Genomic DNA, 26,903 nt, shown 5'->3' with positions numbered 1-26,903 from the left:
TGGCAGCTTTTTCACTTTTTACTGCAGAGATACTCTATAGACATATTATCAGTCATTACGTGGCTTATAAACTGCTCATTCATATCCTACATGTACAAAATCATTTTATAAAAATGCTTTAAAAACTAATAGACAGTATGTTCTCTGGTGGGTTATTACTGGCAAGAGCCTCTCAAGAGGCTGGGTACATTCAGGGTCGGGTGGTCACAGGTGTTTCTGATGAGGCAGCATCTGCCACAGAGGATTGGTGGCAGCAGCCTGCACAGGGACCGCTGCCAGTTCACTCCATACTCTGTCCTTAGCCAGCTCCTTACGGTCGTGTCTGTGGCTTCTGATTCTTGACTTTGCTCCCCTCGTCTATGGTTTTCTTCGAATCCGGACTCCACCACCTCACAGATGGCCATATAGGATATACTGAGTAACAGAAACATATCTTAGTACCTCTCTGTCTTAGACAGAATTCCGGTTCTCTAAGACGCTCGGGAATTTTGTTCTCCACGTTTTGATCTCATGATTCATTGCTGAAGTGAATCCTGCAAGGACACAGTTCACAAGTCGACCTCATCACATCTTCTTATCTTTAGTCCTTCAAGTACGCACATTACGACATTTCACAGCCATGATCAAAACAACCAAGAAAGCTGTCTTGTTACTATGGTTCTACATTCTACATAACCAAGAGCTCTGCTGAGAACGTGGAAAATTTCAGCCTAATAATTAGCTGGAACAAGTTCTTAACATGTGCTACTGTGGAAGTCTCTAGGCCAAAATTATTACAATCATCAGCTCTGAATGTCATCAAAAGATCCGGGTCATGCAGCAGTCCAGAAATCCACTGTGATGTTGGCATATAAAGGGTTGTGCTCCACAGAGAGTAATCTGTAAGAACAACTCGATAAGCCATCTGTTTTCCAGACCCGTGACATCTGTTGCAACAGCTTCATTCTAAAGATAAAAAAGAGCAAACGAGAATATGACACGCATCCCGTTGCTATCTGTCCTGCCCCAAAGTGTTCTCGTAAGTGGTTTTATAATTTACTGTATAATAATATAATAATACCTGTTGAGTTTCTTACTGCCAAAAATAAAAGGTGTGTTCCTCACAGAACACAGAATAATGATAGCCATGTTATTTGTGGATCAAATCCCACATCAAATAATGATAGCCTGGACCAACGGTGATAGATCATTGTTTCCAATGCACTCCTATCTATAGGATTATAAGAGCCACTGATAGAAAAGGGGTATGTGCTGCCCACTCTTAACAGGTCCTTGGCTGAACATCAGGGGATCTCTGACCATTCCACTATTGTGAGAAGAAAGTTGTCTATGACAGGAGCATACATAGTTTTCATAAGAGTCTAAAAAACTGTGTGTGCCAATCTGTGTGTGTGTGTGTGTGTGTGTCTGTTAGTGTGTATGTGTGTGTGCATGCATGAATGAGTGTATGTCTGTGTATGTATGTATGTGTGTGTAGGTGTATGCATGTGTAAGTGTATATGTATGTGTATGTGTGTGTACAAGAGGATAAGGGTCACCTTACTATGTGAAAGAGTCTAGGGAGGGACATCGACAGGGTCGGTTTCATTGACTCTTCAAAGACACATAGTTCACTGAGTGAAGAAGGAAGGGAAGGACGCTCTAAGCAAAGACTCTGTGGTCAGGGGGCACAGACAGACAAAAGAACTGAATGTATTTGAAGAAGAATAAGCCACCTCTGTGGCTGGAGCCAAGCAACAGGGTTAGGAGCTCAGCCGTGACCGTGACAACGTGGGTGGATACCAGAAGCACAGCACTGAGCTGTACAATGCCAAAGGAGAACAAACACAGTATGACTACACTCACACATAGCTGGAAATGTGCCAAAGTGATCCCTATTTTGTTAAGGAATATAAACATATGGAAAACGAGAAAACCAAGTAACAGCCTAAGGAATTATCAAGTGACAAAAGCAGTTATTGTGAAGTTCAGGGACGTGTCACCTAGGGCACGGTGAGTGTTAGGAGGAGGGTGTGGGTCTGGGAAGGCCACATGGACACACCCAGGGGGGCTGTCTGGGCATCCAGATGATCTGTACTTTTCATACCACTTCTAAGTATTCTAACAGATGGAAAAATGCACGACTGTTGATAAATACTGAAATGACATGGAAAAGTCTGCTCTTTTAGACCTGTGGCCTCTAACAAAAGCTAAAAGATTTTTAACACTGTCTTAACATGTACAAATTAATAAAAGGCCAAAATAATCTTGAACATTGCTTTTCAAAGAAAAAAAAACTCAGAAAAAAGACCATAAATTCTTCCATCAGAGGCACACACACAATGTGTTTATCTGCTGGAGTTCCTCAGTGAAAGGGCCAAAGGTGGGCAGGAGAGGAACAGACAAGGCTGGAGCATCTGCCTTCCCCAAAGCACAGAGCACAGAGCTTCCAGACGGCCATGGTCACATCTGCAGGACTCAGGAGTCAGCTTGAAGAGCTCTGGCTGGCCAAAGTCAAGGCCACCTCTTATCAAGAAGAACATGAACTCCAAACCCAAAGATGTTCAGGGATACCCGGACTACCAGGCTATAATTCTGGAAAATGATCCGCCAGCGTTTGCCTCTCAGCCTTCAGGTTGCCTTTCTTGTAGGAACTACTCCCCAAGGACATCCTTCTTTGTAAAGAGAGTCAATAAATGAAGATGGGATGACAGCATCAGGACATTACAGCTCTGCAACTCTGATTGAGGCAATGAGAAATCGGTGCTAAAAATCACTAGGCAAAGATATCATGAGAGATCTCAGGACGAGTACATCAGCTCACAGTACCGAGAGCCACAGAGCAATCCCGACACCAAACCTGTTCTCCCAGCCTGTGTTAATAATAATAATAATAATAATAATAATAATAATAATATCACTGGAACATATCAAGTCACCAGGGAACAATTAGCAAAAAACCCATAAAGGGGTTGATTCTGAATCCACCAGATGCAGGCCCTGATGTCCAACAAGCACACTGCAAGGAATGAGGCAAGAAAAAGAAGGGGCAGGGCCTGGCGGGGCTCACCTACACTCCCAGCACTCAGAAGGCAAGACGGGGGGGGGGGGGGGGGGGGGGGGGGGGAGCCCACTCGAGGCTAAAATGGACTAAGTAGTCAGTAAAACTCCGTCTCCCCAAAAGAGAAAGAATCGAAGGAGAACCTCTAGGCCAAAGGAGATCATCCTCATAATCACGTAGATATCATTTCCGTACCATGCTGAGCAAGCCAATGCTTTCTTTCTTTTTTTTTTTTTTTTACTGAGTCCTTACTAGACAATCAGAGAAATCTAAAAACAAAAAAAACTGGACAGGTAGTAACATAATGAAGTATTTTGTTAATATTATTTTAGGTATGATAACATGATAATAGTACTTTGGTTCTTTTTTATATTTTAAGGATGCATGTGTAATGCATACACACAGATGTTATGACAAAGAATCCAGCAGATAGAAGAAAAGGTGGGACAAAGCAGAGAACCCAGAGTTTACAATCCCTGAAATAAGGGATCTAGGTACTACTCTTTCATATATATATATATATATATATATATATATATATAGAGAGAGAGAGAGAGAGAGAGAGAGAGAGAGAGAGAGAGAGAGAGAGAGAGAGAGAAAGTTTTATTGATGGTAATAATCTTTCTTACTTTGGGCTCTGCTTTAAAAGCTCCTTTGTAAAAAGCTTTTAACAAGGTGAGCCAGCCTATGGGACCAGTCCAGCAATGGTGTGTTAGCTACACAAGAGACTTGATACCCAGGTTGACACTGGTCTGGGAATCCAGGACTTACCGGCCCATGTTCACCTCATTGCCTTTGTCTCTGGTGTGGAAGATCATGGTGTATTTGCCCACGTCGGGCTTGGGCCGGGATATTTTCATTTTATGGAGCTCAACCCTAGAAAGATAACGAAGTTCATTTTTGAACTCTATCCCATTGACCTACCATTCTTTAAAAGAATCACCTGCAATTAAAAAAAAAATTCATACACACACACACAAGGAGGCTGGCCAGTGTGGTGCTATTATTCATGGGCACAATGATTATCTTTGAGACATGGTCACTATCCTTTATCACCAAAGTGCCACCCAGACACTTAGCAGTGATATCCTCTCAGGACAGAATAAGCAGTATATACGACAACTCTATGGGATTTCTAAAAAGTAAATAATAATAATAATAATAATAATAAAGTGGTGTGAAATTTCAGCATCCAAGTTTAGAGAAAGGTCATTCAAAAACTAAAAGAATCTTCCAGTGGCAACACACACCTGTAATTCCAGCAGGTTGGGTGGCAATGCTAATCAGGGGCATGAGGATCAGTGATAAACTGAAGTTAGCCTGAGCTACACAGTGAGTTCCAAGTGAACCCAAAGTGCTTAATATAGACTGGATTCAGGCATTCACAGACATGGAGGTTTTGTGTGGAAAGATTAAGACACAACCATGTGTAGGTGTGAGAGAATTATGTTCCATTGTCTTCTGTGGCTCAAAAACTTAGAAATAGCATTTAACACTTACTTAGCGGAGAAATGCCAATTTGAAGTTAATGACTCTTAAAACGAGAGGGAAGGACCTGATAAAATATTAATTTATTATGCATCCTAAGCAGCAAGACAGCCGAGCCTGCTGGACTCTGCAATTAATAATGCTCTCTCATCACAAGGAAAGGAATGACTGTGTAAAGTCATAATCTCGGCCACAAACCAAGGTTCGCTCTAAGCTCTGTGGCTGACAACAGCATTGAGTCAGCTCACCCTACCAGGTCTTGGCCTTGTCTAGAAATGAGACTGGTGACACAGAATGCATTTCAAAGGCTCAAACAACAGAATTCACGTGGAACATGCGTTACAAACTGTAATAAATACTGTAGGAGCAAAGATGGGTGGTGTTCAGTATTAGTCGGCAGGTCTCAATCAATGTAATGTTCCGTCCTTCCTGGCTTATTCAGTGCATTGGTGGAAACCTGTTCTGAGGAACACGATGTCTCATGGAGGCAGAAGAGAAAGACAGAAAAGCAAAAAGACATGGCGAGGAAGAGCCCCCACACCCCGGAATCTGGCTGCCTTTCCTGCAGACAGAAAGGAAACTTCAGCACTGCTGATACAGCCAAACTTGCCTGCAGAGATAACGCAGGGTTTTCCTACAGACACTTCAAACTAGGATGCTAAAAACAGCAGTGTCCAATGCAGGGTCAGAATGCTTACATCTTCAAGTTTTCCACCTTGACACTCCATTCTCATCTGTAAATCTAAATAACCCACATCCCAAAACCACACCCAACTTCATTTACAAAAGAAAAATTTTGGAGAGAAATAAATGAGCCAGTTCACAGGTCTTTGAACCTTATTGTAGGACTGGAAAGATGGCTCAATGGTTAAGCGTACTGATTGCCCTTCCAGAGGACCAGAGTTCAATCCCCAGCAACCACAGGGTGGTCTCCAGTCCCAGGTGGAATCAGACTCCTTCTTCTGCCCTCCACAGGCCCTGCACATACACAGTGCACAGGTATGTCTGTGCAGACAAAACATTTGTAGGCAAAAAATAAAGGCTAAAAAAAATTGTGAAACCTTGTAATTGACACCCTTTAAGCAATCTATCTAGGAAACAGAATCAAGTATGTGTGCATGTGTGTGCACATGCATGCCATATAAGACAATGAAATATAATTTCCCCCAGAGAAGTCCACACCAACATGTGGGTATATCGTATTCTTTCCCCCCAAAGACCTCTATATCTGTGAACTCCTGCACCCAGTATGTATTAGAAATGCCTTTGGATAAACTCCAAGTCTGTTTCCAACTGGCTTGTCCTGAAGTCCTTCTCTGCCACGAGCAGAGATCTCTGAAAAGAACTCTCAAGGTTGCTGAAGGTGAACCCTTCCACTGCTGGCAAAAACAAAACTTGAGGTTTCACTCTCCCTTAAAGCTAAGGATCGGTGGGAAAGGAGACAGTGATGGTATGTAACCATAGCAACTGTACTGCTCGCCCAGCTAGGCAGTACAAGGGACTTGGGGGAAAAGGGAGTGCTGGCTCCCTCTAGTCCTTCCTAACCCTGACTCCAGATGATCAGCAGCTCGTGTGAGCATGATGGTGACTGCTGGGGGTCTGAGTGACATGGAGCCCTTAGGGAGGAAGACCTTCCTCTTTCAGAAACACAGCAAAAGGCTCTCTGCCCGAAGGGGACAAGACTGAGCAGCATGAGGCCCTAAGCACGCGCGCACACACACACACACACACACACACACACACATGCCACACAGCCTCGTGGGAGCTTGAGCGTCACACATCTGTCAATTCAGATCTCCAGCTTAGAACACACTTTCTAAGCAGCGTCAGGAAGAGGGAAAGGTCTCCTGTCTACCCAGGAGGTCCTTGGGATCACAACTCTGACTTTTGGGCTTTTGAATAGTTAGGAATTTCTGGGCAATGGGAACATTTTTACCATCAACACACATACACACACACACACATGCACGCACACACACATGCACACACACATACCCTGGCACCCTTTAAGCCAACTCTGCAGCCTTAGGACCTGCTCGCCTGGCATGTCCAGGAACTACACACAAGTATAGGTTTCCAGGTCACCACTGAGAACAGAGCCCCAGGGAAGGTCCCTTCTCTGCTGTTCACCTGAGTCTGAGGTCATCGTCTTCTCCTCCCCATCCCCAGTAGTTGTTAGAGAATCCATTCACCTTGAAAAACTGGTCTCTGCTGAGGGCAGTAACACCCCCAAAATATTTACTGTAACGCAACCTGGAGCAAAAGAGAAAACAGAGAAGTGACATTTAGCACAAAGTCCCTCTGTTCCCCACAGACGCTCTGGCTAGCCCTGTTTTCGGGGGCTAGCATTCCAGGAACACTTGGGAGACGGTTCACCTCCACCCATTTCATGTATCTACTCTTGCCTCACACCCACCTCCCTGTACTACTAGCCTTTGATCTGCTATTGGGTGACCCCACTATGTAAGGTGACCCACATGCCTGTTACTGATAACTCTGGTATTCACTGTCACCTTAAATGTGAGTGAGAGAAGCCATCCCACGTAAAGGCTGCTAAGAACACCAGGTATGTTCAGCATCAATGAATCTCATGATAAATATACTCCCCCCCCCCCACCTCTTTCCTTTGGGTAGTGAAGAGGTGTAAATCAGGAGACAGTTCCAGTCCATGCTTTGGTTGTACTCACTCTGCAAACCACCATCTTAAGAGTTTGCTTTCTACAGAGCTCAACAGGCCACCCCCACGCTGATGAACTCCTGGCTTGGGCAATCAGATGGAATGCAGTGTCTTTCATGAAAACCGAGTATGAAGAAAATCATTTGGTTTTGAGAGCAAGACAATGAATTTATTCTTAGGCTAAATTTGAGATGTTCCTAGGGCTTATGCCAACGGGCAATGGACGAAGGGTTCAAGTTCACAAGATTCCTGTGCGGAGATAACTCAGCAGCTGTGAGTACCTGAAGACCACGCTGAACCACTGTTAAGACTAATAAGGGAAAGAGGAAGCCTAAGGCCTAGGACAAGAGGGTGGGAGGAATGTCAGAGAGGAGCTCCCAGGCTGAAAGGACTCTTATCCTACTGAACTGTCAGCAAGCTAGGCTAAGGCTAACCCTTAATACAACTCTGGTGCCCTCCCAAACTGCAGCTGGAGGGAGTTACTAAACAGAACCATGTGACCACATAGACGATTTCAAACTTTTCATGGACTTCAGCCAACTAAAGACGGATGTTTTCCAGACAAGAAGAAAACCCAAAAGAAAGACACTCAGTATACTGTAGACATTTCCAACCCAACACCTGGTATCCCCAAACTCCTCTGAGGTTGAGCGGTTTCTATACTCCTCATATAAACTAGTCCCTATGTATCCCATAACAGGAATAGATATCATTATGTTTATCAACTTTTACCATGAAAATACCTGCGGGAAACAATCTTAAAGGAGGACAATTTTATTCTGGCTCATAGTTTCCTACAATCCATGGCCAGCTCGCTCCATTGCTGATGGGCCTGTGGCCAGTGAGGATATCATAGTGGAAAAGATATGGTTGGTAGGGACGGCCACTCACTTCATGACAGTTAAGACACAAAGATGAGGACGAGGAACAGGACAGTACATAGTCCCTGGGAACATACTTCTAGTGACCCACTTCCTCCAAGTAAACCCCAAATCTAAAAATACCCACCACTTCCCATTAATGTCATAGGATTATAAATCCATCATTAATCACTAATTTGGTCATTGCCATCATGATCTGACTGTCTCTGGAGATGCCCTCCCAGGCACCCCTGAGCTATACCCAACTGATCTCATTGGCACCTCTCTGTCTAGTCAAGTTGACAACCAAGACTGCCCATCACAATCACATTTAAGAGCTTAACAATGAAGGGACTCTTTTTGTTTTGTTTTGTTTTGTTTTTTCGAGACGGGGTTTCTCTGTATAGCCCTGGCTGTCCTGGAACTCACTTTGTAGACCAAGCTGGCCTCGAACTCAGAAATCCGCCTGCCTCTGCCTCCCGAGTGCTGGGATTAAAGGCATGCACCACCAAGCCCGGCTACAATGAAGGGACTCTTAACTATCAAAAACAAAACAAAACAAAACAAAACAAAACCAAAAACAGCTACCTCAGGGCCATGTGGATAGAAATAGTGGCCCCACATAACCTCTAGGCACCAATGAGCAGTTTTTATGAGAGACCTGGCATACATGCTCTGGAGGGGACTGCTAGTTCTTACGAAGCTCCAGGCAGCTGGCTGAGAACACAGGACTACCAGGGGCCTTCCCTCCTAGAGCTCTGAACTGGACAACCCCAGGGTTCTTGGGAACCACAGCCACAGCAAGAGGGGCAGGGTCTGGAAGGACCCGGATGTACAGATGAGGGAGGATGCGGTGTGAGACTCTGGTGAGGAAGAGCGTAGGCTAAGGAGCACTGAGCCCAGCTTTGCTATGGGGAGGAGCAGCAGATGCCTCTAGGGAAACCACAGAACTGCTCTTACCATTGTTGTCCAGCAAATGCCTCTTGTGTTTACTGACTTTTGCTTTTGGTCCTTTTTCTGGAAGAAGGTACATTTTAAAAGTCCCTCAAGTGAGTTTACAACTATATTTTAAAGGGCTGTAAGGTCCTCAGAATGAGGAAGATGGAGTCATACAGTTACAATGGAGTCCTTGGAGAAAGGAGGCGGGCACATAGGAGTTATTGGCAATAAAATTCACCATGAATCTGAAACACTTGGGCAAGGTACTTTAACTTCCTGCCACTGAATGTGTGGCAAGTGAAAACATTTCCATTTGTTTTTGTTTTGTTTTGTTTTGTTTTGTTTTTTCCACAGTCTAGGCTGTTTATTCCTTTTTGTACCTTAAGCCACAAATTCATACAGAATTAGCTCCAGCAGCTCAGTCTCCTACTAAGTGTCCAGCTCTGGGTGGAGCAGGCTGGCGCTTTAGCTGAACCCAGGTGCCCTTCTCTTTAACTTCCTTTGGCTTCTGATCCTTTTCCTTCACCCAGTTCAGGAAGCTGTCTTTGGTCTCAGAGTACTTGATATCCTCAATCCACACATGAGTTCTCTTGGCAAGAATCTTGCCCTTAAGTTGCTAGTGTGCAATGATGCCTGCAGCATGCTGGGTAATGTTGTAGATTCTTCCAGTTTTGCCATGGTAACACTTACGGGACATTTCTTTATGAACAGTGCCCAGTCCCTTGATGCCAACAATACCAACCTCCTTATAGGTTTGAATACATGAGGCAAAAGGAACAAGTCCATATTTCCTCTAAGGCCTAGAGAACAGATAGCCAGTGTCCTCCTCTTCCTCTTTGTGATTGTAGACAAAAAAAAAAAAAAAAACATTTCTTATACCTACATCCATGGGGCTATTGGGGCAATGAAGAAGCCTGAGCTCATTGAGGCTATAACGCAGTGATACAGAGCTGCCATCAGAAGTCACTGATACCCTGAAACTGAAATTGCCTGCCACCAGCAGAATTTTGCCCAGAATAGCAAAGGTAAGGAGGTAGAAGGCCACTCTCTCTCCAGCCACAAAAGGGGCTGGGGGCAGGCGGGTGGGCATGGGCATGATCCATACAATAAAACTGGACCAAAGTAAGATTGAATTCTGAAGGGATGGATAAGAAGTACAGAACAAATATAACCCAGTGGTGGAGAACCTGCATACTGCAAAGGCCTCATGTTTGACTCTCGTCAGCATGTATGCACACATGCACGTATACACACACACTCTGGGCCACTGTTTTCCTCAGAGCGTCCGTTTAAATCAAAAGGTAAGGCTATTCGACTATGCAAGGGAGACAAAAGCTTGCCGATGGTGTCTGGGAATAGCAGCAGCATCTGGCCAGATGTAAGGGGAAGTTAAACAGCAAGATAGGTACAGGCCATCTCTTAAAGTGCACAGTGTCTGATGGAGACCACGATGGTCACACCAGAGTGTAAGGTCAAAATCAGGTCCCAGTGGGCAATTATCTCTTCATGGTGATGGCCAGGTTAACACTATGATACAATGTAGACTCTTGTCCATAGCCTGTCCTTAACCCCGCCCCATGTAATTAGAAAAAGAAACAGAACAGGAACGTGACAGCTAAAAGTTAGGAGGCTAAGAGTCGGTCACAATTGGGCATGTAGCCTGATGACATTTCCTCAGAGAAGGAGGGAACACTGAGGTTAACTGGACCCTCACCTCAGGTTCCTGTTGCTCCTCCCTGCCTCATGGCCTAAGAGCACTCTGAAGCGCACATGGCCCCAACATCAGGGGAGGTGCTAAACTAGAGAGGCTAGGGAAGATTAACGGGAAGTGCTGCCATCTGTGTGGGCACAGGGACCCTGCCCTCCATGCTGACTGCAGACCTTCCAGAAAGGCTGCTTTAAGGTCACCGGGCTCTGTAAGGAAGCCTAAGAAACGCACTGCTCTTCAGAGTGAACGCTGGTGGAATCAAACTCTGGTTCGTCCCGGGGACCTCACAAAGAAGGGGCAGACGTGGATTACGCTCCCACCGGAGAGGACTTCTCATGGGAGTCACAAAGGCATGCTCTTAAGCAATCCAAAGGAAGAGGCCTACATCGAAAGAGCAACACAGGAGCCAAGACGGAGGAAGGTGGTCAAGAAGGTCAGTTTCCCTTTCTCACTCTGCAGGCTCTAGCAGAGCCTCCCACTCTCTTTTCCAGGTTAGTTTTAGTTTCACACACACTTCCCCTCCCTCCTTCTAACTGCTAGCAGCTGAGCTCACAGATTCATGGAAGTCTCCATAGGAACTTCCTGTTTCCTTACACCAGCACTTTCTCTGCCTCTCCAGACTGGTGGAGTGGCATAGCTCCACAGGAGTGGCGGGCCTTGGAGGAAGGTGACAGGGAAGTGTGTGCACAGTCAGCTTAATTTACATAGGGCTTACCTGCATCCACTAAGTCCCAGCCGGTTAGATTTGACAAGGAGCTGGAATTAAATACAGTTAAAGATCATATTCCTCTATGGGGAGGCAGATATGGAGAGGAAAAGGATGGACGGTGGGATTTCCCATGGCAGCTCGGAAAGGCAGGAACTTGTCCTGGATATCCTGGTTCCCAAGCAGACTACGAAGGTGGGCATGTGCAGCCCCAACCTTTCCTAGAACTCTGGCAAGATGTCCCCAAAATAGACAGGATGTTCAAACACTGGCCTAGAGGATGACATCAGATTGTCCGGTAGAGGAAATCAAGATGGGTGGGCAGGTTTGTGTGGGAAAGCCTGTCAGGTCCCACCACAGGCACTGCAGGGCGGGGCCACCACAGGCACTGCAGGCGGCCCAATACAATTGTGTGGATCACATTCTCTCTCCTGCCCCTTCCCTTCGTCTTTGTGTTTCTTGCCAAGGTTTTGGGAGACCTTTTTTTTCCTTACTTCATCCTTTAACTGCTGCTCTGCACATTAAGGGAAAATGGGCTATCTTTCCCCATTTCTCTCCTCCCTAACTCACTGTGGACACCACATCAGCATGGCCTCGATCGATTGCAGCCAGGGCCATCTTACCTGTAGCCAGTGCTGTTCCGGCCCACCACCAGGTGCTTGGGCTGATCACCACAGGTGTAGAGGTTGAAGTCATTCTCCGGCACCAGGTCCACATCGTGGAATATGAAGCAGTCCCAGTTCTCCTCCTTGAGAGCTTCCAGATAGCCCACGTTCAGGAGCTTGGCTCGGTTAAACTTTTTACTTCCCGTCTACGGAAAATGCACGTGAAAATGAAGAGTTGCAGAGAAAAGGCTCGCTCGTGTGCTCTCCTCCACCTGCATTTAGGAGTGTTATATTATCTCTGTTTATTGGCAAGACAACATACACTAGGGTCTAACAGAGGAAATGCAATAATAACAAATAAACCATTCAGTTGGGATTTGTGTTTCATGCATATTTATATTCTATAATTTAAAAGTTACCCGCTGAGTCTGGCAAGTTGTCTGATGGTGAATAATTTGCTTGGATGAAAAGACCAAAAAGTCCAGTAGATTGGTTGTATGAGAGTAAAGTTTGTTTTTGTTTTTTGAGACATTTCTCCAAGCTGGCCTGAAACTCACCACAATGTTCCTGCCTCAGACTCCCAAATGCTGAGATAACAGAATGAGCCATTCTTGAGCTGCGTATGTAGCAGAGGATGGCCTAGTCGCTCATCAATGGGAGGAGAGGCCCTTGGTCCTGTGAAGGTTCTGTGCCCCAGTATAGGGGAATGCCAGGGCCAGGAAGCAGGAGTGGATGGGTTGGTGAGCAGGGGGAGAGAAGAGGAGATAGGGGATTTTCAGAGGGGAAACTAGGAAAGGGGACATTTGAAATGTAAATAAAGAAAATATCTTAAAAAAAAAAAATAGAATGACAGAATGAGCCATCAAGCCTGATCAGAAAACAGCTTCATTTTTAAAGAATAATTTTATTTTTCAGTGTGTTGTATGTGTGTACATATTGTTTAGGTGCATGGTATATGTGTGTGCGTGCATGTGTGTGTGTACATGTGTGTGTGTGTACATGTGTGTGGGTGCATGGTGTGTGTGTGTGTGTGTGTGTATGTGTGTGTGCGTGCACGCGCACATGCTACACGGGTATAAGTGGCCTCTGAGGGCAGAAGTGGACATCAGGTCCTAAGATCTGGAGTTACAGGCAGTTGTAAGCTGCTGGAAGTGAGTCTAAGGATCTGAGCTTGGTCCTCTGCCAGAGCCTGATGTGGTCTTAATTGCTGAATCATCTCTCCACACAGTCCCACACATACTTAACACTACTCAACAGTACACTTAAAAAGTTAACAAGATGGTTTTTAAAAAATGAGAAAGTAGCTGAGATAATTTTTATGTGGTATTTTTTAGCACCAAAAATAAAATGCGATGTAGTATTAAAATACAAATAAAAATAAAGCAACAGAATTGTGCACTTCAATTGATTAAGAGGCTGGAGCTCATGTGAATTGTTCTCCTAAGCTCAGTTTTTGAAGGGCCGTTATGGATTCCACAGGAAACGGACAAAGCCCCTAAAAGGTTCTTGTCACAACAGTTAGTGTCACTGCTTTCCTGTCGGCTCCTGGCTGATCTCCAGCTAACCCTCCGCACTGACACTGAACTTCTAAGAGACTCAGCTAAGAACTTGTCAGGAAGCACCAGGAAATTGTGACCTATCAACCGAGAAGGCTGCTGCTAATACGTCTAAGCTACTTAAAACATTCTTGGAAATGGCTCAGCCAAGTCCTGTTGCGACACTAATGACAGAGGCCGCTCGGAAGGCTCTGAAGACAACACGGCCTGCAAGATCATCAACATTTAACGTACAATATGACACCAGGACTTTTCAGTACAACTTTGCCCAAGGCTAGTTGAATGCTGTAAAAATAAAGTCTCATTTGACAGCTTATCATAACAAAATTATAAGCGATTCTTAGAAGTTACAGCAGCACTTTCCTGGAAAGAAAATAAAAAAGAGTCGGTATGTTTCTGTTCATACAAACAGAACAACACAGCACATGCCTATGATCTCAGTTCTCAGGAGAATTGAAAGTTTCAAGCTAGCCTGGCCATGAAGGAAGGAGAAAGCAGGGAAAGGCGGGAAGATGAAAGAAAACAGAAGAGATGGGAAAAGGGGGTCTTGAGAGACGGCCACACATGCCTAACAACCTGGGTTTAAAACCCAGAACTCACATAAAAAACCTAGATGATTCTATAACCAGACAAGGCTCCCAGCACAGAGATTGGACACCAACCCAGCCACAAAACTTTCAACCTATAATCTGTCCTGCCCACATGGGGTGCTGGGGTAAAGGTGGTGCAGAACTTGTGGAAATGGCCAACCAACAACTGGTTCAACTACAGTTTAAATTTAAAAAAAAAAAAAAAAAAAAAAAAAGCCAGATGAGGTGAAAATCCCTGTAACCCTGTGATAAGAGGGAAGGTGGGAACAGGGGGGACTGCCTGGAAACTTTCAGGTGAGCTAACGTGGAGTGTGCAGCAGCAGAAACAGTAAGAGAGACCCCTGACTACACACACACACACACACACACACACACGCACACACACAATCTTTTGAAAAGGAAAACAAACTAAAAATAGTGCCATATTTTGGTAGCTACCATCCAAAGTAAGAAGGCAGACTCAATAAATCACAGTTTTAACCAATGTCGTTAAAAAGCAAGATTAGTTCTAAAACAGAGGAAGTGGGCTGGAGACGTAGCTCAGTGGGTATCGTGCTTGCTGGCACCCACAGGGCCCTGAGTTCAACCTCCAGATGAATCACGTGTGCTGGTGTCTGCCTGCAACCCCAATCTGGGGGAAGCGGAGGTAAGGGGAGAGAGATCAAAGCTCAACCTCGGCTGTGTGTCAGACAAGCCTCGGTTACAAAAGGGCCTGTTCAACAACAGACAAGAAGCTAGAGGAGCTGGAGGGGTGGCTCAGTGGTTAAGAGCAAGTGCTGTTTTTGTAGAGGACATGGATTTGGTTACCGAAATCCACATGTAGGGGGTTGCTCTCAGAAACAGGCTTCCTCCCAAACTGCAAGTGAGGAGGACAGTGACACTTCCTAGGGCTTTGCCCCATGGCTCCAAATTCAGGATCAGAATTTCCTCTGCTCTCCTAGAAGGTGGGTGAGGGAGGAAAATTCTCTTTCTGATGATAATTCTTTCACCCACAACAGCCAGGCACGCCGCTTCCCGCGCAGACTACAGGGTCCAGGGAAGCCCACCCTCACCTGGTGGATGATATAGATGCCGTAGTCCAGCTGCTGCCTCTGCAGGAAGGGATGCAGGTGTTCCAGCAGGTAGATCAGGTGCTTCTCTCTGTTCCGGTGGGGAATGAGGATGGCCACCCTCTGCAGAGCCTTACATTCTTCAGGGTGATACCGGCCTCTGGACACCTTGGGGTTCTCAGCCTCTATTTCCTCCAAAGTGAGGTCCGGCTTAAACTCGAGCTTGCTCTGGCCTCCTGCAATCAACACCGGACACAGGTTGGAATCGGAGCCGTGGCACGAAGCTCTGGGGTTTACACAGCTGATTCAGATGGAGGCTTGGCCCTCCGCCCAGAGCCCTGGGAGGACCACAGCTCCTACTGCTCTCTCTCTCTCTCTCTGGAATGGAAGTCTCATGAGCCGAACACAGAGCACTAAGACAATGGCAGCCTGCTGACAAAGCAAGTAACTTGGTGTGTAAGAGCATTTCCCGTGCCTGGCCAGTCAACTCTGGCTCTGTGATCCATTTCTTGGGGTGAGCCACGCAGACAACCCCAGCCACCTCACCGCCCACTAAAGATCAGGGCAAGACACAGTAACTCCTCTACCGAGAAGGATGGAATATGAAAGCCAAGAACATTCTGCAGACTCCACCTCCTGCGTGAGGCCCTCTTCCCACTTCTGCCCTACACTCCTCATGCTTAGGTCCCTGTGGGCGAGGCACCAGGAGGAAGCTGAAGCCCACCGGACTCCCTAGCCAGGATGACAATGACATACACTGCTCTCCCACCATGCCAGGGTAGATGTTTCCAGTTAACACAGCATCTGCCGGTGAAACTCGAGGCTGTCCACGGTAATCAATCCTGAGCAGGGCTTCGAATATCAGACTGAAGTAAGTAACCCCCATTTTCTGACCTGAATACAAAGGGATAGCCTGACCGGCAGGAGACGAGGCAGAGCTCTGCTTAGGAACAGGGATAATCTCCTCTGTGCCCTTTAAGTCCCCACATACACTAGACAGGCTTTAACTCTGCGAGCTGCTAACAGGTTGTACTAAGCCCCTTCATCTCCAAGTGCCCTCTCTCAACAGTCTGAGGCTTGCTAAGACAGACAGGCTGCAGTTCCCACAAGCAGGTTACGAACAACAGGCCTACAAAGAACCCCAGGCCACCCAGCAGACCTCTCTCCTAGTGTAGACGACAGGAAGCCATAGCTGTCTGTCTGGGAGGGCAGCTGGACTACACAGCTAGAATGACATACCCCCATCCCCACACTGCCTGCTTACTATGTCCACAGAAAGACAAGCATGAACTGCACACTGTGACTTAAGCGGGGACACAGCAGGTGTAGCACACAGGTACGCCCAGGCGCCCTCTGTCTTAGAGAGACAGTGAGACCCACGTCGGGAGACAGAACCACAAGTCCAGACCGGTTGACTTAATATAGTATGGATGATCAAATTAGGATCATTCGCAGGATAGGATTGAACTGTATTATTGATGAGGATCAACAAACTGGAATTGGAACAGAATGCTGAGTTGCCGTGGCCACACACAAGCATGTGCTTCCGATCTGCCAGGTTCAAAGGCCCATGAGTCCCAGAGTCAGGATGGAATGAAAGGAGTAAGGGCGTCACAAAACTCTTGGAAGATTCCATTTTTTAAAAAAGAAAAATAAATAAATAAACTGGCATGCTGACGCCAAGGTATAGCCATTTTGCAAAACTGAACTATTATTCTACTACTCATACTTTTCTGTACATCCGTGAGGTAACTTTTTGTAGTACTTACAGAACACACACCGCAAACACTTACTGAGGTTTGGAGACACCGAAGGGCAGTTAGCAAGCTCTGGTTTTTTCGTGGCTGCATCGTGACCCAGAGTTTCTTCATTCCCCAAATGTATGACCTTGTGGAAACTAGCCATGAAGTCCTTTGCCTTGGGGATCACTTGAATAGCACCCACAAAGTAGTTGCTGGTGGCCCACCCAACCACCGTCAGGCACAGGGTAAAAAGCAACAAAAATCGTAATCTGTAGGAGAGGTGGTAAGGTGGGTTGCAGCCCATGTCTCTTCGTTGGTGAGTAACCTGTATCTCCGATTCGGCTGGCGTGAGGAGGTTTCAAATTGTACTTTTCCAGTATGGCCGGGGGTTTGATGGCAACTCATGAGGTAATGTTTGCCACTGCCCAGCAGTTCTAGCCCAGAGATCACTGAAAGACAATCACAAAGGGTATATTATGAGTGGAAATCCTGTCCTAAAATGACAGACCTCAGTACTCACTAGAAACCCAATCCCAGCTGAGCTGCGGTCTCGGTGAGATGTTATCCCAGGGCAGAGCCCAACCAAGTGGGGTGGGGTGGGGTGGGACAAGAAACACAAGGGGACCCAAACAGAGGTTGTCAATAATCAATGAGAAAAAAAAGAGTCAAGAGCAGGGACTTGGGCTCTCTACCACTTATGAGCCAAGTGACCTATGCCCAGTCACTTCATCGAGCGTCCTTATCTTCCCTGAGCTCCTTTACCTGTAATGTGGGGGTAAAATGATATCTACCTAGATATTACCTACCTTCCTACAGGGCTGGACTATCATGGAAATACTGACCAGCCTCCTGGCACGCACTAAGTAGCCACCAAATAGTGACCATCATTCTCGCCCCTACATGAAAGAGACTGGTCCAGGAATGGCCAATGCAGATGTACTGGCAGCTGCCTGGACCACGACTCTATCAAAGGTGTTTCTCACAGGTGATAAACTGTCCTTGGTTTCATACTTCAATAGCATGAGGTGGGATAATACAAATTCATCTCCAAAGTATATTATGCTCTTAGTTATTAACAACAATAACAACAACAAAAATCCAGCTTTTCAGGGTACTTAGGGCCCACCATCTACACCAGGACATTCACTAGATGATAAGGGTACTTGTGGAGGGCCTCTGGGGTGCAGTTTACAACACCCCCACATCCTCTCGGCACCCTCAAAGTCATAGTATGCCTCAAATCCCAAACATCTTACCAAGGAAAACACAGCAAGTCCTGAAGCCAGACTCTAGTTCATTTCCATAGCCAAACAGACTGTCTGTGCTATGGACCAACAAGGAAATACTTCTGATTATATCTCAAGTGACAAGAAAGGAAAAGCCAGTGCAGTAAGTATATATACCACCCACCTTCAGGGCCTCCCAGAGCTGGCTCGAGCCCTGACTGGCGGCTATAGCTCCCTGTGTACAGGAAGAGATCTGTCTGTGGGAGGGCCAGGGTTCTTTATAGGCTTGTACTTCTTAAGCAGCTGCAGAGGCCTTTCCATCTCAGCCTGCTTGGCAGTGGTAATAAAATCCCGTGACTTGACTTCTCCCACTTCTGGGGGCTTTCTGGAAAGCTCAGACTGGGGTCCAGTGTGGTCAGCTTCTTGTTGAGGGCCCTTGTACTGGTTATACCCCTAATGGCTTTTCCTTGATACACAAGTATACACACACACACACACACATACACACTCAGAGATTAAAATCCAGATTTCATATCTCTTGTTCTTTTTATATGACTATTAATTCCAGCATGAAGGCTTGACCTTCATGACCCATTTTAACAATAACCACTTACCACCACCACCCCCCCTTATAAGTTTAAGTGTCCTCTAGAAAACTGGTGGCACAGAAGAAAGTTCAAAGGCAAAACTTGTTTCTGTGAGAAATGGGGGTGGGGGGTGTTCGAGAGAGATCTCCTACCCTCTGCCTGTCATAGAAGTGACCAGAGGTTTGGAGACAACCTCTCTCGGCATGTTTCCCTACCTTAGATAAAACTTGGGAGGGCCATTTCAGGGAGCTGACCGATGCTGTCGCAGGGGTGGGTCCCGAGTCAAGCACAGGCACAAGAAAACCCATACAGGGGAGTAAAGAAAGTGGCAGAAGAAGATATTGATATTGAGGCAATGCTTGAGGCCCCTGACAGGAGGACTTGCCTAACGATATTTCATCTCTCTACTCCCATGAATTCACCTCTGATTCCAGCGTGAACTATCAATGGTAAGGATGAGAACCAGTGCTAACGGCCATGAAGAACATATCAAAAGGGGGTGGGGTGGGGAGCAAGAGCAGAAGTCATAGTCATGAGAGAAAAAGAAGCAAAAGGAAAGAATGGAAACAAAGTAGAGACAGAGAAAGGAAAAAGAGCAAAAGCCGAGAGAGGAAACAAAGTAGAAGCAAAAAAAGAGAGGAAGCTGCTCACGGAGTTGAGACAGAAGATTCCGAGGCCGCTACAGAAGTCTCTACAGAAGCCATTCCCGAAGCAAAAGTCCATTCAGCAAAGACCAGAGCCCTGTGAGGGAACCTATTGATAATCTCCTCCCAAGGAACAGGACGCAAGGACAGTTTTCTGTGTGCAACCGGCAGCAAGAATTTCACCAAGACATTTTGAAGAATTTCTCTCTGCAATAGGAAAGGTTCGAGATGTGAGAATGGTTTCTGATAGAAATTCAAGACGTTCCAAAGGAATTGCCTATGTGGAATTTGTCGATGTCAGCTCCGTGCCTCTAGCAACTGGGTTAACTGGCCAAGGAGTTTTAGGAGTGCCATTCATAGTCCAGGCATCAAAGGCAGAAAATAATAGAGTTGCTGCAATGGCAAACAACGTACAGAAGAGAAATGCTGGCCTTATGGGGCTCTACGTGGGCTCATTACACCTTAATGTAGCTGAAGATATGCTTCCGGGGGTCTCTGAACCTTTTGGGAGAATTGAAAGTATTCTGCTCATGATGGATAGTGAAACCAGTGGTTCTAAGGGCTACGGATCCATTACATTATCTGATTCAGAATGCGCCAAAAAGGCTTTGGAACAGCTTAATGGATTCAAGTTAGCTGGGAGACCAATAACAGTTGCTCATGTTACTGAACGAACTGATGATTCGAGTGCTATTTCATTTTTGGACAGTGATGAACTAGAAAGGACTGGAATTGACATGGAAACAACTGGATGTCTCCAGTTCATGGCAAGACTTGCAGAGGGTACCGGTTTGCAGATTCCACCAGCAACGCGACAAGCTTTACAAATGAGTGGCCCTTTGGCATTTGGTGCTGCGGCAGAATCCTCTTTTGTTATAGAATTGCAAACACAACTTTCCCAACTGACCAAAGCCTCAGCTCTATCTGTTTAACCTCGTGCAACACAGTGTTTCCAACTTCCTAACACTTTTTTTTTTTTTAATCTCCATGTTTAACCCTCAAACAGAAGAAGAAGTTGGACAGGAGACAGAGATTAAAGATGATGTCACTGAAGAATGTAATAAACAGGGAGGAGTCATTTATATTTATGTTGACAAAAATTCAGCTCAGAGCAGTGTGTATGTGACGTGCCCATCTACTGCTGCTGCTATTGCTGCTGTCCATGCATGGCATGGCAGGTGGTTTGCTGGTAAAATGTTAACAGCAGCGTACCTATTCCAACTTACCACAACCTCTTTCCTGATTCTACCACAGCATCACAACCACTGGTTCCAAGTAGACGATGAAGGAAGATACAGTCCCTTATGTATATAAAGCTTTTTTTCTCTCTCTTGAGAATTCATCTTGAGTTATCTTTTATTTAGATAAAAATAAAGAAGCAGGGGTCTGTCATTTGTATACAACTCCTGTTATCTTGAAAAATAAAAATGTCAACAGGAAAAAAAAACTAAACTTGGGAGGTGGGAACATGCTCACTTCATAATGATGCTGTAAGAATTTCATGAGAAGGCACCCCCAAACACCTACGGCATTTCCAGGACTGCAAGGGATTTGCTGACTGCCACAGTGAGTCATATGTCATCAGAATATTAGCCAAGTTAATCCTAATCATACCTCTGATGGAGTACAGATACTTGTAATAATAATTTCCAGTTTTCTTTCAATGAGCATATAATACGTTTGTAATTAGAAGTATATAATACTTCTACTAATACTTTTGTAATTAGAAACAAAATGACTTTTCAAACAAACATTATCCCCAGGGCAGGTGACTCCTGGAAGGGGACCCCAGGGAAGGTGCCATCAGACTTATTTGTGCTATTATTTAAGTAAGCATGATGCTCTCTCTCCCTCTTCCTGGAGCCATTCTCGTATTTAATCAAGACACTGATATAAGAAAGGACAGGGGAATCCTCAGAGAACAAATTCATGAAGGAGTTATTTTAGGGCAACCCTCACCCACCTTTCCAGTCTAGAAATCTGCCATAGATTTTGGTTTTTTTGTTTGGCTGGTTTAGGTTTTTTGTTTTGTTGTTTATTTTGTTTTGTTTTTTGAGACAGGGTTTCTCTGTGTAGCCCTGGCTGTCCTGGAACTCACTCTGTAGCCTAGGCTGGCCTCTAATTCATAAAGATCCACCTGCCTCTGCCTCCCAAGCTCTGAGATTAAAGGTGTGTGCTGTGTGCCACCACCAGCAAGCTTTCCCTCAATGTAATGTGTATGCTCTGAGTACTTGCCAATTTTCAGCACAGGCGCGGACACCCACAGGCCAAAAGGGAAGTACTGCCCTTCTTTAGTTCAGTCTTCTCCTTTCCCTTAACATCTACAGTTTGATTTTCAAACATGCTCTCATCACTCCTTCTCACTCCAAGGAAGAGGAACACATGAAACGAGACTGGTTAAACATTGAGATAGTTAGGAGACAATGACCTAAGGGCTCATGGTCTTTGTATGTCTGTGTGCTTTTTAAACTTCCCATAATAGAAAAGATTATCTAATAAGGAAGGTAAGCTATACCCAACAGCAACGCGACATAAACATACTCCATTTCCATGCCTCCGAGGACGATGCGGTAGGTGCCACATTTATGCAGTAAATACTCCTGCACCAGAGAGAAAGGATATGATGGCATTCAGCAGCTGGTGGGCACCAAAATCTGCATCCTAAGCCCCCGAAGGCTACCCACAGCTACCACAGACACGGTATGAGTGGGCACGTCGCCCCAGGCACTTGGTCTTGCTACCTCGAGATTCTCTGGGCAGTTCAGAGGAAATGCTGAAGACGTTCTAAATGATGGCTCCCAACTGGAAACATTTAATTTAAAAAATGTGCTCTGTATTTTAATCTACAGAATAAAATGAGTTTCCAAGAGTATATATTGACATAACTGATCAAATAAAGAAAGGAACAGGAGACAAAAGATATCTCTTTCATACGGAAACTTCCAATTTAGCAGCCAGGAGAAGGAAAAAAAAAAAAAACCCCACTAAGCAAACACTACAGCCATCACTGTGTCAGTCCGGCTTCACCACAGGCATAAGAATCAACTGATAGAGATTTGAGAATGAACAGTTTTGTGCTCTATGGTTGCAAAGACTGCAATTGGTAAGTATACAAAAAAGCCAACATCACCTTAAGGAGGTTCTCAAAAGCCAACATCACCTTAAAGAGGTTATCAAATGACTGGGTAAGACCAACTAACCTTGAAAAGCTGTTTCTAGTATTGAGAAATAAAGCCTACCAACAGTATTGAGAAATGAAGTCGAGATAGTATTGATAAAGTTTCACTTCTGTGTAAAGGAATAAATATATTACAAGAAGCTACATGAACTTTCTGTATCATTTTTAAAACTTTTAAGCAATCTAAGATTAAAGTATTACAAAATGTTTTTTAAAAATTCATAAAGTCAGGGACCCTGAGTATATTCCCAATTGATGCTTGGTAAATAACTGAATTCTCAAAAAGATTTGCAACTCTGTGTATTCGTGATGTCTCAAACCAACCTAATATACAATTTTCTAAGATATACTATATGAATAAGGACAGAACACAATTCAAGCCTTCTGAAGAAAGAGATGCTATATTTAAAAGGGGAGAATGAAGTCGGTGGTGGTGGTGGTGCAAGCCTTTGATCCCGGTACTTGGGAGGCAGAGGCAGGCAGCTCTCTGAGTTCGAGGCCAGCCTGGTCTCAAGTTCCAGGACAGCCAAGGCTACATAGAGAAGTACAACCCTAGGAGAGGTCTTACAGTAGCAAAGGCTCATAGCAGCACCCTTCCATTTACCTTTCTAGAACAACACTGGATCAAGCCTGTTGCCCCTCCCCTCTGCCACTGACTACAGGACCAGGAGGGGCTTCTCCTAAGCTGCACTGTGTGCACTCATCTCGGTGCACACTCTCTAGATGACCACCTTAGAAACAACCTGGTTCACAGGTTGATGTGTTTTGGCCCATGGTCAATTGTTTATGTGCTATGGTGAGGCAACATATCATGGTAGGTGGCATGCAGGAAACAAAATGTCTTACTTCAGAGCCAAAAAAAAAAAAAAAAAAAAAGAATGGAGAAAGAAGGGGCAGGGACCCACTACCCCCTTCAAGGGCATGCTTGTGACCCCACAACAACCACTTTAAAACAAAAGCTGCCGGGAAACATGACGTCAACTGAACTAGCAAGTGACTGAAGTTGTTTTATGTAATAGATGTTTATAGGAGTCATGAGGCTTTCGGGTGGGAGATTTCAGTAGAAGCTCACTGAGTATGTCTTCCCATGTCTGTTCACAGCTATCCGATAATTCTGCAGTGGGTCATAGAAGTCCACTTCTGTAGCCATCACAGGTCAGGTCTACCAATGGTCCTAAGGGCTGGAATGCTTTGAGATAATTTGGGAAGAGAGAGAGAGAGAGAGAGAGAGAGAGAGAGAGAGAGAGAGAGAGAGAGAGAGAGAGAAGCAAGAGCTCATGTCTCAAAATGTTAGTTCAACTTCTTATCGAGTGTATGAGTGTTTCCAGGACACTGATCTGGATTTTCTGAGTGTATCTGACTTTTATTTAAAAACACTTCTCATCTGTGACTCCAAATGTGCTTTGGAGGAATGGACAAAGCTATATAGGTTTCTATATTCCACTCCAGAACTGATAGGTCCGAAGAGCTACATCTGAGACCCAGGCTGAAATATAAACAATAGGTGACTCTCACATGCTGTGAAGTCTCAGAACCAACGACAGAGAACAGACCTCAGATGGAACGGACCCCTGAGAGACGGCCACTGTCCTTCTGATGGAAAAAAAAAAGAGCAGTAAGAAGATGTATGAAAATAGGATTTTTGAAAGCACATTTCACTATAACTAACTCTTGATTACATAATTTAGTACACAATCAGAGGAGATTGTTGTATTGACATCAACAGTGCCAAAACAGCAAAACCTTGAAATGAACTCAAAAGCTAGTAACAGGGATCTGATTTAATCAATGTCACATCCTAGAGCATGTGTTTTTATTAAAAGGTGTTTAAGGGACTAGAAAGAGCGTTCAGCCAGTAAGGTGCTTACCACACAAGAACCTGATGTTGATCTATAGAACCTCCATAAAGGCCAGGCATGGTGACACCACTGGCTTTAATCCCAATGACACAAATGATTGTTCTCCAGCCTCCTCATGTGCATGTGCACATAAGTATGTAGCCCCCCCAAAATGAGTGCTTAAAAGACCCTAACTATGGAAGAAGAGCTTACCATAGCCAGGTAAAAAAATAACATGAAAGTGTATATACAATCCCAACTGTGCAGTACATGTGTTCATGATAGAGACCTGTACAAAAATAGCAGAAATAGTCACTGAGACAAATTTAAGAAAGCTGTGTTTCTAATTCAGAGCTGGTATGGCTCATTACCAGAAACAACGCTGTTATAATTTTAAAAAGTAAAAAATAACTAGTTGTCCTTTAAAATATTCTAAAAAATTTTTAATGACATTATTATAGACAGGGGACAGTAATGATTAGTTGCATAAAGCTGGTGGCAACTCGATCATGTGTTAAGAGGAACTGTTCTAAAAAGGCCTTTCAAGCCCCTATCTACACACATACTTTTATCCTCAGTGTGAGTGTGTGTGTGTGTGTGTGTGTGTGCGAGAGAGAGAGAGAGAGAGAGAGAGAGAGAGAGAGAGAGAGAGAGAGAGAGAGAACTTCAGCATTAGCCAGAGAAGCCTGTACTGTGTACCCTGTGTAGTCTTCTTGAAATACCTATTCCTGGGTCAACACCCAAAGGTTTTGTTTCAATGGTCTGGGGTAGAGCCAAGAAATTTGTATTTTAAACAGGAACCTGGGTAACTCTGGCACATACCATTGTTCAGTGATGGTTTTAAAAAAAGAAAAAGAGAAAAAGCTTGAATAGCCAGAAGTCACCAATGGTTCACAGTTATAAGACCAGCACTAAGAAGACTGAAACAGGAGGATCCCCCACCCAGTTCCGGGCCAGTCTGGACTGCATTCATGAGTTCTGGGCTGACTTGCTTTGGATGGCCCCAGTGTGGATAAAGGTCTTCCAAGACATGTTTGTTTGGTGGTTAGTTCCCAAGGCACACACTATTACCAGCCCAGCTTAGAGAAGGTACTAAATACCTATATCAAGTGGCACACAGAATGTAGTAAAGGAGTCGCTGTTACGGCCCTCCCTACCTATTCACCAAACAGTTCAGCATGGTCAGCAATTGACTTTGAGATGCCACCGTCCCCCATCAAAGCTGTGGACCTCTCTCAAATGCGGTCAGGCACACAGAGGTTTGTGCTATTTCACGGAGTTTTCAGTGTCCGCAAAGGCCAAATCTGTCCTTAAAAATTCACTTTAAGAACAGAAGAAAAGAAAACCAACCAACAATGCTGTGTTTCCTTCCCCGGAGCAGCATTTCTGCACTCTCTGGCAGGGTGCGGGGGCAGCCTCCAACACTATCTTGAATTTCACTTTCTCAACCTGAATCATATCTGACATTCCTTGAGTTTCTTACATCCTCCAAAGATTCATTACACACACACACACACACACACACACACACACACACACACACACACCAGTTAATGATTTTTTAAAATGAGACAGAGGCCTTTTCTCAACTCTCAAATTACCACCTTCTGTCTGCTCTTTCATTACCAAACCACTGGGGAGATCAGCCCACGCCTGGGGCTCCTGCCTCCTGGCTCACTTCACTTTTGAACACTTTGCAACCCACAGGCACCAGACTTAGCTAATACCCTCCTAAGGTTACTTCCCCGCAAAGGCCTTCTCTAGATCCTTCTCTCCCACGCCCTTCAGCACCTGAACTCCAAACCAAGAGTTAATCGCCCTTATCTAAGGGAAACCAGAACATCAAGTGATGCAGATCCACAGCCCCTGGAGGCACCAGGTGTCCGACCTACACACAGCAGGTGGGTCTCAAGCCCTTCAAACCCCATGTGAGTGCCCCTGGCTTGGCCGAAAGACCTCGGGCCCTCTCAGGCATGGAAGTACGGATCAGCTGAGCTGTCTCCCCAGGTGAAAGGCTGTCTGACCCATACCCAGATGGATGGGCCTTTTCCAGGTAGAGGCGCTCGGAGATGCCAGCACCCGGTTCCAGGACACAGCCGGATGCATCCTGCATCTCCCTGCTGAGCGCAACCTCTCCCCGGCTCTGGGCTCTGGGGCGCCGGCACCGGAGCGGGAGCCCGGCCAAGGTGGGCCTCTGCAGGCCCCCAGCTCGCCCCGCCGCTCTCCCGGCGGGACAGCCGCGCCGAGGCCTGAGCGCGCAGGCTCCGTGTCCGCCCGGCCCCATCCCGTGGACCCACCCGGCTCACAGCCCGACGATGGCCGCTCGGAGCGCACACCAGCGGAGATCGGGCCCGGCATACTCACCCCGGACGCGGCCACCGGGAGGCCGCCCGGGAAAGGGGAGGTGGTGAGGAGCAGCCCCGGGGATCGCCCTCCATGGACCGCCTGCGCCGCCCGGAGGCGGCTCTGC

General features: G+C 45.6%; 1 protein-coding gene and 1 pseudogene across 3 annotated transcripts; one reads left to right on the top strand and one right to left on the bottom strand.

Moving 5' to 3' along the window:
• B4galt4 (beta-1,4-galactosyltransferase 4) lies at window positions 1-26,903 on the bottom strand. 3 transcript variants are annotated; one of them, XM_021209196.1, is made up of 7 exons: window positions 26,798-26,903; window positions 17,012-17,409; window positions 15,222-15,454; window positions 12,042-12,229; window positions 6,659-6,781; window positions 3,812-3,916; window positions 1-945 (listed from the first exon to the last, which is right to left on the bottom strand). In XM_021209196.1, the coding sequence occupies exons 2-7, from the start codon at window positions 17,262-17,264 to the stop codon at window positions 813-815; spliced, it is 1,035 nt and encodes a 344-aa protein (XP_021064855.1). In that variant the 5' UTR covers window positions 17,265-17,409; window positions 26,798-26,903; the 3' UTR covers window positions 1-812. The 3 variants fall into 3 exon arrangements, with proteins under 3 accessions (XP_021064855.1, XP_021064856.1, XP_029400675.1); XM_021209197.1 differs by having other exon boundaries at window positions 26,731-26,901; XM_029544815.1 differs by lacking the exon at window positions 26,798-26,903 and adding an exon at window positions 18,371-18,436 and having other exon boundaries at window positions 8-945.
• Window positions 19,030-20,703, top strand: LOC110329414 (annotated as a pseudogene).

Source organism: Mus pahari, chromosome 12 (assembly GCF_900095145.1).
Source record: "Mus pahari chromosome 12, PAHARI_EIJ_v1.1, whole genome shotgun sequence".
Lineage (NCBI taxonomy): Eukaryota > Metazoa > Chordata > Mammalia > Rodentia > Muridae > Mus > Mus pahari.
Note: the sequence above shows the minus strand (reverse complement) of the source record. Positions and strands in the feature narration are given on the sequence as shown.